A 13,015-nucleotide genomic window follows, 5' to 3' on the forward strand; every position below is an offset into this window, starting at 1 on the left:
TGCTGTGACTAAGACATTTTGGGTAATTCGGAAACACTGTCCGTTGTAAATTAGACACCTGTATTAGCAGCCGCTCGACTAGACGTGTTTTGTCTCGTTAGAATCATGAGTCTCCATATTGTATCAATTCAACCATCAGACTCCGGTTTAGTGTGTGTGTGGTGTCTCTCTCCAGGAAGGTGGTACACGTGTGCTAGCCGTCTCCTCCATAGACTTAGACCAGCCTGCCAGGTTACATGCGGCAACACGCCTGACGTCACCTGGTTGTGGCAACACGCCTGACGTCACCTGGTTGTGGCAACACGCCTGACGTCACCTGGTTGTGGTAACACGCCTGACGTCACCTGGTTGTGGTAACACACCTGGAACACATGGTTTTAACACATTGTCTCTGAATTGTGAGGGCTAACGATCGTCAAGGACAACAACCACCCGAGCCACTGCCTGTTCAGCCCGCTATCATCCAGAAGGCGAGGTCAGGGGGAGATGTTTCCACGGTTACAGACCTCAGGCCTAGCACATAGGGGTCCCTGTAGAAGACAAAACACACACATATGGCTAACAGGAATCAGAACGATCCCATAACCATCTCCACTCAAGAAGACGCACACATTCTTCTGAAGCGGGGGGGGAGATGCCGAAGACGTATTCCCTGTAGAAGACAAAACACACACATATGGCTAACAGGAATCAGAACGATCCCATAACCATCTCCACTCAAGAAGACGCACACATTCTTCTGAAGCGGGGGTGCCGAACGTATTCCACGCAGGGCCGAATCTCTGCGGGTCTTTTTGTGTTTCCTTTCAGTTACGACCTAGAAAGCCAGAGGTGAAGGGGAGTTCCTTCCTAATTAGTGACCTTAATTCATTAAGTACAAGGGTGGAGCGAGAACCCGCAGACACTTTGCACCTCCGTGGAATGAGTTTGACGCGTGCTCTAAAGGAAACCGTTACTTGTCGTTACAGGACTGTCTCTTTGACAACGGGAACGCGAAGTCTCGGGCATTTAATGTGGTACACCGTCTCCTCCTCATCGGCCCCCTCTACCTCCTCACAGCTACAGGGAGAAGGGGGTGTGACAGGTTAAAGGTCAAGTTAGTTTAATGAACACGAAGCTCTGTGTCGCTTATACTTTCAGCAAAATGTGGCTGGTGGCACCTTAACCGGGGAGGACGGGCTCAGTAATGGAATAAATGGAATGGTAACGAGTTTACAGGTGACTTACAGATAGTGTCCCCCAAAGAGGTCGCAGTGTGAGGTCAGCCAATAGGGTGAAGGCATGGAGGGCAGAGGTCATGACCATCTGAACTTGGGACACAAAGCAGCAGCTCCTCATGGACAAACACACCGATCTGGGAACATACAACATGTTAAGGAAACTAAAAGCAAAAAAGGACAAAGAATCCCCTTTAGAAAATTGCCATATAGTGTCTCCATTCATGCATTAGTGTGTGTTTCTCACCTTGTCATTGATGCTGCTGGCCTCCCCAGTCTTGTTTCCCCAGTCAGTACAGTCAGAGCTGCTACATTGTTAAAACCCAGATACACCTGCAGGGGACGATAGGAGACAGACAGTAGTGATACGCGGGTTGACTCTTAACCTGCAGTGGATGGGTTTCGGGTCATGAAATATTGCTTGGATGAAGGGCGGGCGGGTCGAGTAAAGAGAAAACAAATAATAATAATACAATCCGTAGTTCTTCTGTAATTCATATCTTCAAGGCTACATTGAGTTCTTTCATTATTTTTTAAAATCTGGCATTTGGCGCATAAGTCTAAGCTTTAGAGGACCGACTTAACTGCGTGCCAAATCGGCCTACACACCAATCGCCAAATGCTTTCGGGAACTTGGCCGGAGAACGTTAACATGATTCACTGAGGCAAAAAGTACAAGGTCAGAGTTCAATTCGGTAAGAGAAGAGCTGCAAAATAAAGATAAACGACGGCCAGAAAAGCAACGTTTCAGAAAGATCTGGTCAAACTGGTAAAAGAGGATGATGACTGAGGTGCTATACAAATTCGTAAAGTCAGGAGACGCGGACCACAACACCGGCACGTCATAAAAAGGAAACTGTACAGCGCATTTTCTACATTTGCTGGTTAGGCTTGGGTGCTGGCCTCAGATGTTCACTTTATCACAAGTCGGTGGTTGCAGATGGGTTATTAGCAATTGCGAGTGGCTACGGCTGAACAAATAGCTGACCCGTGCATCACTAACAGACAGACAGCAGGGAAATAATGAGGCTGAACTAAAAGCGTGTCTCAGCTTTAGTCAACTTGTCATCTGGCAAGGCAGTGATGTGGTTGAAGGCAAAAACAGTCAGGTACAAGGCTAGCTTAGCTAGAATGATGGGTGCTGGTAGTGTCATGTTCATTACATGGTTGTAGTACCTGGTTCCTTTTATCCCAGGGGACAGAGATAGGAGCCTCCTCCTTACAGGACAGGGTGTGCTTTCTAGCCATCAATACTTCTCTTCCTTAAGATGGCAGACGGGTATCTCCTCTCCCTGTCCTTGTTGGTGTATGTGACTTGAGGGACAGGCAAGTACATCTCCAGGTGTGTTAGCCAGCTGGTAGATGAGGGAGGCGCTGTTGATGTGACGCGCTTTGTTCGAGGTCCACTCCTCACAGTTACAGGCCTCCACTCAGGATACCTACCTCAATACTACACACATGGGCACACACACATTTTAAATACTGTGCCAATTCCATTTCCACAGGATCCCATTATCTGAACGGGAATTCATATGACGAGACATGTTACCTGTTGTTAAATGTGTTGTTGACCACAGCCTTAAAGACCAGTCCGTCTCCTACAGAGGAGGGCCCTCTGAAGCGGAACATGTCTACAGACCTCAGAAGGGAAGCGGCCACACAAACGACTGGAGAGAGAGAGAGAGGGTTAGTAGGGTGTGCGTGTGTACCTGCACTCTTAGAAAAAAAGGGTTCCAAAAGGTTTTTTCAGCTGTCCCCACAGGACAGGGGTAGGCAACACTGGTCCTGGAGTGACGCAGTGTTTTTGGATTTAACCAACCTGGGAGACCGGGTGTGGTGAATTTAGGCAATCACTCAACTGATCAATTAGCTCGATCTGGTGTGGTGCCTAGTTGGAACAAAAATCCTGCAGTACCTGCAGCACTCCAGGAACAAGGTTGCCTTCCCCTGCCATAGGAGAACCCTTTTATGAGTTCTACATGGAACCAAAAAGGGCTATCCTATGGGGACAGCCATAGAACCCTGTTAGATAGAGGGTACCTGGCTGCCACTGTGGCTGCGTTCTCCATCCAAGCCATGATTTGTCGTCCGGAGGTGTTGCCGTGGTGATTAGCGTGTGGAGGCAGGACCAGCTCGACGCTCTCCACATGCGTGAACACTGTGGACACGGCAGACTGTGGGTTTCTCCTGCTACACCCACCTGGAGAGGAACAGGTACAGACACGGGTTATTAAAAAGAGAGGCAATTACACATCTAGTACATCTAATCACCAACTCAGCCATAGCCCTCAGACAGATGTAGATAGCCTTATCATGTGCATCTGACAAAGAGCATTACACGCCAGAGAGCTGTACCAAACAGACTCTCTCCATCTCTCCTCCATCTCAGCTACAAAAGGTATTTATTTGTTTAGAATTGCCCCTTGAACATGAGTGTCAATATGACAAAGTTTCATTCAGGGCAAGATAAATCAAGTAAATCTACAGATCAGGATACTTCAAATCAAAATCAAATCAAATTGTATTTGTCACATACACATGGTTAGCAGATGTTAATGCGAGTGTAGCGAAATGCTTGTGCTTCTAGTTCCGACAATGCAGTAATAACCAACAAGTAATCTAACTAACAATTCCAAAACTACTGTCTGATACACACAAGTGTAGGGGGATAAAGAATATGTACATAAAGATATATGAATGAGTGATGGTACAGAGCGGCATAGGCAAGATACAATAGATGGTATCGAGTACAGTATATACATATGAGATGAGTATGTAAACAAAGTGGCATAGTTAAAGTGGCTAGTGATACATGTATTGCATAAGGATGCAGTAGATGATATAGAGTACAGTACATACATATACATATGAGATGAATAATGTAGGGTATGTAAACATTATATTAAGTAGCATTGTTTAAAGTGGCTAGTGATATATTTGACATAATTTCCCATCAATTCCCATTATTAAAGTGGCTGGAGTTGAGTCGGTGTGTTGGCAGCAGCCACTCAATGTTAGTGGCGGCTGTTTAACAGTCTGATGGCCTTGAGATAGAAGCTGTTTTTCAGTCTCTCGGTCCCAGCTTTGATGCACCTGTACTGACCTCGCCTTCTGGATGATAGCGGGGTGAACAGGCAGTGGCTCGGGTGGTTGTTGTCCTTGATGATCTTTATGGCTTTCCCGTATTCCTGTAACATCGGGTGGTGTAGGTGTCCTGGAGGGCAGGTAGTTTGCCCCCGGTGATGCGTTGTGCAGACCTCACTACCCTCTGGAGAGCCTTACGGTTGTGGGCGGAGCAGTTGCCGTACCAGGCGGTGATACAGCCCGCCAGGATGCTCTCGATTGTGCATCTGTAGAAGTTTGTGAGTGCTTTTGGTGACAAGCCGAATTTCTTCAGCCTCCTGAGGTTGAAGAGGCGCTGCTGCGCCTTCTTCACGATGCTGTCTGTGTGGGTGGACCAATTCAGTTTGTCTGTGATATGTATGCTGAGGAACTTAAAACTTACTACCCTCTCCACTACTGTTCCATTGATGTGGATAGGGGGGGGTGTGTTCCCTCTACTGTTTCCTGAAGTCCACAATCATCTCCTTAGTTTTGTTGACGTTGAGTGTGAGGTTATTTTCCTGACACCACACTCCGAGGGCCCTCACCTCCTCCCTGTAGGCCGTCTCGTCGTTGTTGGTAATCAAGCCTACCACTGTTGTGTCGTCCGCAAACTTGATGATTGAGTTGGAGGCGTGCGTGGCCACGCAGTCGTGGGTGAACAGGGAGTACAGGAGAGGGCTCAGAACGCACCCTTGTGGGGCCCCAGTGTTGAGGATCAGCGGGGTGGAGATGTTGTTGCCTACCCTCACCACCTGGGGGCGGCCCGTCAGGAAGTCCAGTACCCAGTTGCAGAGGGCGGGGTCGAGACCCAGGGTCCCAGGCTGACACACACTCAAACACACATGCATGTGGGGGTCTGGGAGAGGAAGTGTGTCCATCTGATGAATGGGCATGTGCCTGAACTCAATTTTATACAATAATTGTAGTCTCACCCATTCATTTGTAATGACCGGTCATTTTTGACCGGGAACAGCACATGTGTACAAAAGTTAAATAAAACACCCAAAATGTAATGAAAATCATCCAAATGTATTTTGTGTGTTCAGATGCCCTATGTGGACAAGTCATGGAACCTTATGACAATCAGATTAAATGAACTACATTTTTCAGAGAGAGAACTTGTAAATCGGTCCAATCCGACCAGAAACACTGCAGGAGGGTTAAGGTTAGGATCCAAGGTTAGGGTTATGCTTAGCTAAAATGCTACAGTTGTCAACTGTTATCCCCAATGCAACAACTAGATGGACATGTACCGGTAGCAACAACTGGTCAAACCATCCGTATAACCACTGAGGTGTAATAAGAATGGTTTGAGCCCTGAATGCGTCTTTGCGTCGTGCCTAAAAACAACCCTTATTCTATATACCTCACCTCCTCGGTTCTTCATTATAAACTGGGTAGTTTGGCTCCTGGATGCTGATTGGCTGACAGCCATGGTATATCACTCCAGTGTTAATTGCTAAATTGTAATTACTTCACCACTACGGCCTATTTATTGCCTTGCCTCCCTAATCTTACCTCATTTGCACACACTGGATATAGATTTTTTCTGTTGTATTATTGACTGTACATTTGATTAGTCCATGTGTAACTCTGTGTTGCTGTTTGTATCTCACTGCTTTGCTTTATCTTGGCCAGGTCGCAGTTGTAAATGAGAACTTGTTCTCAACTGGCCTACCTGGTTAAATAAAGGTGAAATAAATAAAATAAGAACAGCCCTTAGCCGTGGTATATTTGCCATATACCAGACTCCCTCATTGCTTAACTAGAGACTGGCTCCAAGATGGCCAATCTTTGTTTTTAACTTAATCTACTCACGTCCGCATGCGCCATTTCTTACTGGGCTTATACTCCGGATGCACACTAGCGCTCAGTGCGCACTGCGAATATGCTCCGGGAACTCTGTCAGAGCATGTGGACAGCTTAACAAGCCAACCGGCACTTCCCCTATCTAGCTGGGGTCATGACCTCAGTGCGTGAATATAATAATTGAATATCTTCGGCTGTGAGTGATGAAAAAAAACACAAAACGGCCTCTGTGACAATAATTTGAAAAATTCAATGGATGTTTTGTGGACAAAGGTGATGACTAAAGTGTCTCATTCGGAGTTTTCAATTTTGACTTGTCTATGGGGGGGGGCCATCAAAAAGAATTGTCTTTCTAAGCCATGAATCAGTTAAACTGCAGTACCGAAGCTGTAGGTGCAGTCAAAAGCGTGCTTCCAGACTGGATCCCTGGCCCGATGAAGCCGAAAGAACAGCGACCGAGAGTCAGGGTCGTGGAGAAGATGGCGGGTAGGCCTACGCCCGAATGGCTGTCGGATTTGGAGATGGAGTCAGAGGAACCCACAGAGGTTGGTAAGAAGGCGGGCAGGAAGAAAACGAAGAAAGTGGAACATATTGAAAGTGAATAGGGATTGTTGCAGGAGGATATTGAACATGACGAGAATGAGGATAAATTTTGGCTCAGTGATGATTTTGGCTCAGTGGGAGAGGTTATTGGAGAGAACGGATCCTTGCCTTCTGGCGGATCCATATGGGGTGTCAGGTTGGGTGGAGAGGAGGTTGGGGAATATTGGGTTGGTGAAATTGACTCAAAGTGGAATCGTGTCGATTTTTTTTCATTTCTGCCATCCAGAGGGAGGGAGTGTGCACTCCGCACAACGTGACTGGGGACAAGAACTGTCATTTGCCTTCCTCTCCGGAGCAGGGCGTCGTCGAAAGGAGTGATAACTGGAGTGGGCATTAAGTGTTGAAGAGGATCAACTAAAGTCGAAGATTCCCGGTGTCTTTGACGCCCGCCGTTCGCCATCGGGATGCAGACCTGGTGGAGAGCGTGGTGAAACAGAGATGACACTGTACTACTGAGTTTTGATGCGGCGTCTTTACCAGACAAAGTCAAATTGGGATGTGTCAGTTATGCCGTGAGAGACTTTGTCCCAAATCCAATTCAGTGTTTCAGATGCCAAGCTTATGGTCATGTGGCAGCAGTGTGTAGGTGGGAGATTCCTAGATGTGAAAAGTGTGCAGGAGGAGATGAGACACAGGAGTGTGTAGTACCGGGGGAAGTGTGCAGGAGGAGATGAGTGTGCAGGAGGAGTGTGCAGGAGGAGATGAGACACAGGAGTGTGTAGTACTGGGGGAAAAGTTGTTTGTGTAAACTATAGGGCACATGAGGTTGGTGGCACCTTAATTGGGGAGGACATGTCTGTGGTAATGGCTGGAGCAGAATCAGTGGAATGGTATCAAATACATCAAACACATGGTGTGAGAGTCACCCTCCCCTCAGCAGCCTCCACTGCTGTAGCGGTACCCGTGGTGCTGGAGATCAGAGGTGTCCGGTGAGAGACAGGCAGTGAAAAACAAGTTGTAGAGGAAGATGGGTCCAGGGTGAGGGATCCTGTGAGTAAGCCGAGGCCAATAGAGTTATAGGAGTAACGTGTGCTTCGGTAGAGTACTTTCTTCTTCGGTTTTCATGGCCATGGTTATCAAATAGTACCACAGGAATAGAACGTAAATCACAAGAGGACAGATGCTGCGGTGGCAGCTGCAGAGACGTACTTGGGTGTGTGAGATTTTACTGCAGAAGAGTTACAGGACGTTTTGAATGATAGTGTCTCTGGAGTAGGATCAGATAGGACCTAAGTGGTGGGATAGTGGGGAGGTTTTGGGAGCAGGGACATTTAGGCTGAAACACAGCCCATACGGTAGGTGGCGACATGCACCTATAACTTTTGTTTGTGAACCGCCATAATACCGAAAGAGATGGAGAAGAAGAACAACAAAACTGTTGCACTGGAATCACAGCAAACTACGTGTGACATAATAACCATCAATATTTCTTGTACTTAAAATTATCTAGACAAATAATTACAATGAATAATTAAATGAATTCACTAGAAACCACCTGTGAGGAACATACAGTAACTCAATGGTAAGGGATCGTGGAATTCAGTCAGTTTATCACAAGGGGCGGTTTATAAGCGCCAAATCTGATTGGCTCTTTCCTCATTCTCCATCCGCAAACGAGATCCCGGAAGTTGCTCCGGTAAGGAACGTGTTTTGTTTTCAGAGTGCGTTTTTAGCGTGTTGTACATTTCCTCGGGAACATTAAAGACTGAAAACCTTGAACAGTATGGGCCTATTGCATTCATCGATGGCCACCAGATTATCGGCCGCTGATCTCTCGTTTAATGCATCAATAGGCACTAAAATCACCCGCACATCTGATGTGAATTGCAATCATTGGCCATACCGCACCCTAAAGCTGATGTCGGTGTTTTAGTCCTGCTTTCAACCAAAATCAGCGTGATAAACCAAACTTGCAAAAAAAAAAAAACTTGATCTCGTGTTGTTACCGCGTCAAACAAGGCTATTGCGTTGCAGCTTTCATGTACAAATATCGCATTCTCACTTCCAGAAACGTTGATCAAACATTCGAATGTTACATGTTACTATTCCCCCATTTCCCCCTCCAGAGATGAGTAGCTGTTTTCTGGATGAGGAGACGTTCTGTCAGTGCTGTCAGCTTCTCCTCCAACACTCCCACTCCCTCTGTGACGGCTGGAGCTGGGAACAAGTGAAGGTATGGGGTGGAGGAGGGAGAGTGTTTTTAGGATAGAGAAGGGTCGAGTTTTATTTGCGGTAGGCCTACACTATTTAGGGGAAAGGAAAGGCTAGTCAGCATTGAGAATAGTATAGTTGGGCTAGTTTGTGTTACACAGAATTAGGGTTAAGGAAAGGTTAGAAAGGTCCTTTTTTTTTTTAGGGTGCTTGACTATCCCAGTCGCTTGAAGAAGCTGAGTGAGGAATGTTTGTCTGTCTGAATGGAATCGGGTGCGTGTGAATCTGTAGAGCAGGGGTATGCAACTAGATTAAGCCACGGGATAATTTTTGTCAGAGTGGATGTAACTTGACCACAACTAAGCCCAAAAATAGATGGTATTTCAACATAAAAATAATTTCATACCTTTTTATTATATTGATACAAGCACTTTTTTATATATATATTTTAATTAGTTGTGGGAATACTTGAGCTGGTTTTAGCTGAATTCTGGTAATTGTAGTCATTTTTTGACCCCCCCCCCCAAAAAAAAAAAAAAATCTTGGCATAAAAAATAATGAAGATTGGAGCCACCGCTAAACCGGCTTCCTCTCTGTTTCTTCTTAGGTTTCTTCCATCTGTGTTTTTCCTGGCCACTGTGCTTTCACTTCTGCTTTGCTCTTTGGGGTTGAGGCCAGGAAACTGTAAAGCACTTTGTGACTACTAATGTGGAAAGGTCTTTTTATAAAATGCAATTGATTAATAATATTGTTTCCATTCAAGGGTTCTGAGGAGGGCTACCTGAGGAAGACTGCCCTGGGGACCGGCAGAACCAGATGTAACCTGGACCAGCAAGGAAACAGTTCAGACCAGCACCAGGAGAGGACCTTCTCCCTCTCTTTCCATAATGATGATGATGATGATGATGAAGATGATGGCGCAGTGTGTTGTATACAGGAGGAGAGCAGTAGTAGCAGTGTCGTTCAGTATGAATACCATATCCTCTACTCCTGCAGCTACCAAACTCCTGTCCTCTACTTCAGAGCCTCAACCCTGGGTATGTAGCCAGACAGTACTGGCTGAATGGTTATTTGAAGTAATACATTGCAAATACAGGATTTGCATTGTCTTCAGCCGTCCACTTCATTATACACTTACTGGTCCCTGTCTCGCTCTGTCTCCCTGTCTCGCTCTGTCTCGCTCTGTCTCCCTGTCTCGCTCTGTCTCCCTGTCTCGCTCTGTCTCCCTGTCTCGCTCTGTCTCCCTGTCTCGCTCCCTGTCTCGCTCTCGCTCCCTGTCTCGCTCTCGCTCCCTGTCTCGCTCTCGCTCTCTGTCAGAGGGTAGGAGTCTCTGTCTCGAGGAGGTATGGGACAGTGTTCATCCTAACTACAGACAGAGACTACAGCACAGACCCTGGGACACCATCACACAACAGGTTGGTACCACTCTCCTCTCACGGTAAGATTGTATCCCTCTCTTGATCTCTTTCCTCCATAAATCTCCCACTTCCACTCGACACACACAATCTTCTGTCTCTCTCTCTCTAGGAACACCCGTTGCTAGGCCAGTCGTTCTTTGTGCTCCACCCCTGCAGGACAGAAGAGTTCATGATGCCTGTTCTAAAAGCTGCCCTGGAAGAACACCGGTGAGTTTGAGACTCAACATGTGTCTTCTATCTGAAAGTATTACACCTGTGTGTGTTCTCGTGTGTGACCTTTGCCCTCTGACCGCTGTGCAGACAGGTGAACTACATTGTGACCTGGCTCAGTGTGGTGGGTCCTGTTGTGGGACTGGACGTTCCTCTGAGCTACTGTACACAGGTACCTGAACCCCCGCACACCCCCTCCAGGTCTCCACAGCCCCCTCCAGCTCTCCACAGCCCCCAGCCCTAGGGACAAAGCCAGGCTGAATGGTTCTCCCATAATTCCAAAGCGAATTTCCATTGGAGCCAGATTTGACATCAGCTTGAGATTTGTTGATGAGGTCTGTCCAGTGGGCATGAGATGGAGGACATGGCAGCTGCTTTTCACAGCAAGTCTCTAGAGAGAACCGTTACATGAAGCACTGCTGGCACCTAGTGGTGAGAAACATTACTGCAACTCTTCAGGCCTGTCAGAACTGCTAGGTTGAATCAGATCAGGTGATGGATCTGAGAAGAGGGAGCGGGGATGACGTATAGATCTGGGACAGGGTCTTACTATGGGCTTCAGTGCTGATACCTGTGAAAGGGTGAAACATGACACTTCTCCTTTTGTCAGAGCAGACCTGGTCTTAGGAGGCTAGACAACCACGGCGCAACGAAAGAGATGTCTATTGATTTCTATGGGAGCTACTCTGTCCTTGACAAAGTTGTTTTGGAACAAGACAAATGAACGTCTATTTTGTCCCTGGATAGGGGACTGAAGATGACGTCAGATGTAACTTATGTTCCCTATGACCTCAAACCTTAACTTTTTAAGTACACCTCTCATTATCACCTAACATGTCCAACAATCATGTCGGAACTTTTTGATTTCTTTGCAATAAAGTTGATGACAAACACACTGTTTTTGGCCTGCATTGTGAAGATTTTTGAAAACAGAAACTCCATATTTTTTTTCAGTTCCAGATTCAGTAAGATTCCTGTTTGTCTCTGACAGACTGGTCGTATCTGAAGGGGCTTCTTCTAACCGTGTGAGTGGCATTGTGATCCATGATAGTTTGTACTTTGGCCAGACCCTTGTCTGTTGGCAGAAGACTCAGGAATTAATTTATTGGTCAACTGGGAGAAAAGTTTGTTCGTGTGTATTTTTGCAGTAGAATAGATGACCTTTTCACCCTAATTTGTCTAACATCCTCTCCATTGACCGAGAGCGTGGGGAGAGTTTCATATCTCCTCATACGATTTAACAAGGTCAATTTGCTTTTGAATTGGAAACGGTTGCATGTTGACTGTATCACAGGTTGTAACACCAATGTTGGCTTTTAATAATGGCAACTCTTCCGCCTTAGTACTGATACAACACATGTATATGACTGTATCGCATCTATATTGAACCTACGTGCCAATGAACACACACAGTATGGTCATTATACCTAATGTAAAGACAGTCAGGGGAGAAACACAATTCTACTGTATGATTTAGGGGGAGGGAAACAGTTCAATACAAACTGTATACATCAGCCACTCTTATGGTAATGACTATGGGGACCATCTGTTCGCACGAGCAACCCTAACAGAAATGCTGATATAAATGTCCCAAGGGAGAGCTCTGACAATGTCAGATTAAAGTGTGTGTGTGTAATCAGTTAACCCTGTTTTTAAAAGAAAGCATTGTGTTCGCTGACGTTCCTCAATGCCAACCCTGGATAAACAACAATTGGAAACACATGGCTGTTTATGGCACACACAAGACACACACACACACACACACATACAAGTATGAACGTAGCGAGAGGTCCCCCCCCCCATCCGGGAAACAAACTACCGGGGATGATAGCACTGCTTCTGCTGATCGCACACCCAGGCGCAGACTACAGTGTGCGTTATTCCCCTGTGTGCGATCAGTGTGCGTTACTCCCCTGGAGAGCCATAAAATAGTCCCACGTAACTGGTTATGTCAGAGCTTTTATACAGGGCAACCTGCCAGTGGAACACTCGCCCTCTCTTTCTCTCATTTCGGTCCCCATTTCTCTCTGGATTTCCCCCTATTTCTTAGTCTTTCTGTCTTGGTCACAACATATACACGCGCGCGCACACAGTGGTTTACAGGAGGTTAAGAGTCACGCTGGTCATGTTAACATGCCCCCCTCTGATCTAGATCCTAACACACGGAAGAGAGCCATCTGGAGAACGTTACTGACACACACACACACACACTGCTGGCTGGCACTGACAACCTTATCCACGGATGGTACTTTCACAAGTTTGTGACAATTCTTCATTTTGCTCCTTCACTTCCTTGCTCATGGCCATATCATCTCTCCCTTTGTCTCTCAGAAACACCAATGGCTTTGTACTAGAAGACTGATTGACTGCAAACAACACAAACAGACATCAGGCCAGACTGTACTGGTTTATGCCCTGTGAGCAGGCTGGATGTCAGAGACGGATGTTACCTCAGTGTATGTGAATGTCAAGGCAGAATGATTTACCTGATGTAGCCATTCA

At 46.4% G+C, this 13,015-nt stretch overlaps 1 protein-coding gene and 1 long non-coding RNA gene across 4 annotated transcripts; one reads left to right on the forward strand and one right to left on the reverse strand.

The window, feature by feature from the left end:
• Positions 1 to 272: 272 nt before the first annotated feature.
• Positions 273 to 1,350, reverse strand: LOC121841662. Its single transcript, XR_006080699.1, has 2 exons — positions 957 to 1,350; positions 273 to 530 (listed from the first exon to the last, which is right to left on the reverse strand). It is a non-coding gene; the product is annotated as an uncharacterized LOC121841662 (long non-coding RNA).
• Positions 1,351 to 8,280: 6,930 nt separating this feature from the next.
• atg10 (ATG10 autophagy related 10 homolog (S. cerevisiae)) lies at positions 8,281 to 11,413 on the forward strand. Of its 3 annotated transcripts, none has more exons than XM_024397178.2 (6): positions 8,281 to 8,370; positions 8,801 to 8,907; positions 9,649 to 9,922; positions 10,203 to 10,300; positions 10,413 to 10,510; positions 10,604 to 11,413. In XM_024397178.2, the coding sequence occupies exons 2-6, from the start codon at positions 8,803 to 8,805 to the stop codon at positions 10,755 to 10,757; spliced, it is 729 nt and encodes a 242-aa protein (XP_024252946.2). In that variant the 5' UTR covers positions 8,281 to 8,370; positions 8,801 to 8,802; the 3' UTR covers positions 10,758 to 11,413. The 3 variants fall into 3 exon arrangements, with proteins under 3 accessions (XP_024252946.2, XP_024252945.2, XP_024252947.2); XM_024397179.2 differs by lacking the exon at positions 8,281 to 8,370 and adding an exon at positions 8,388 to 8,455; XM_024397177.2 differs by lacking the exon at positions 8,281 to 8,370 and having other exon boundaries at positions 8,377 to 8,907.
• Positions 11,414 to 13,015: the final 1,602 nt, after the last annotated feature.

This window comes from Oncorhynchus tshawytscha, linkage group LG33 (genome assembly GCF_018296145.1).
Source record: "Oncorhynchus tshawytscha isolate Ot180627B linkage group LG33, Otsh_v2.0, whole genome shotgun sequence".
Lineage (NCBI taxonomy): Eukaryota > Metazoa > Chordata > Actinopteri > Salmoniformes > Salmonidae > Oncorhynchus > Oncorhynchus tshawytscha.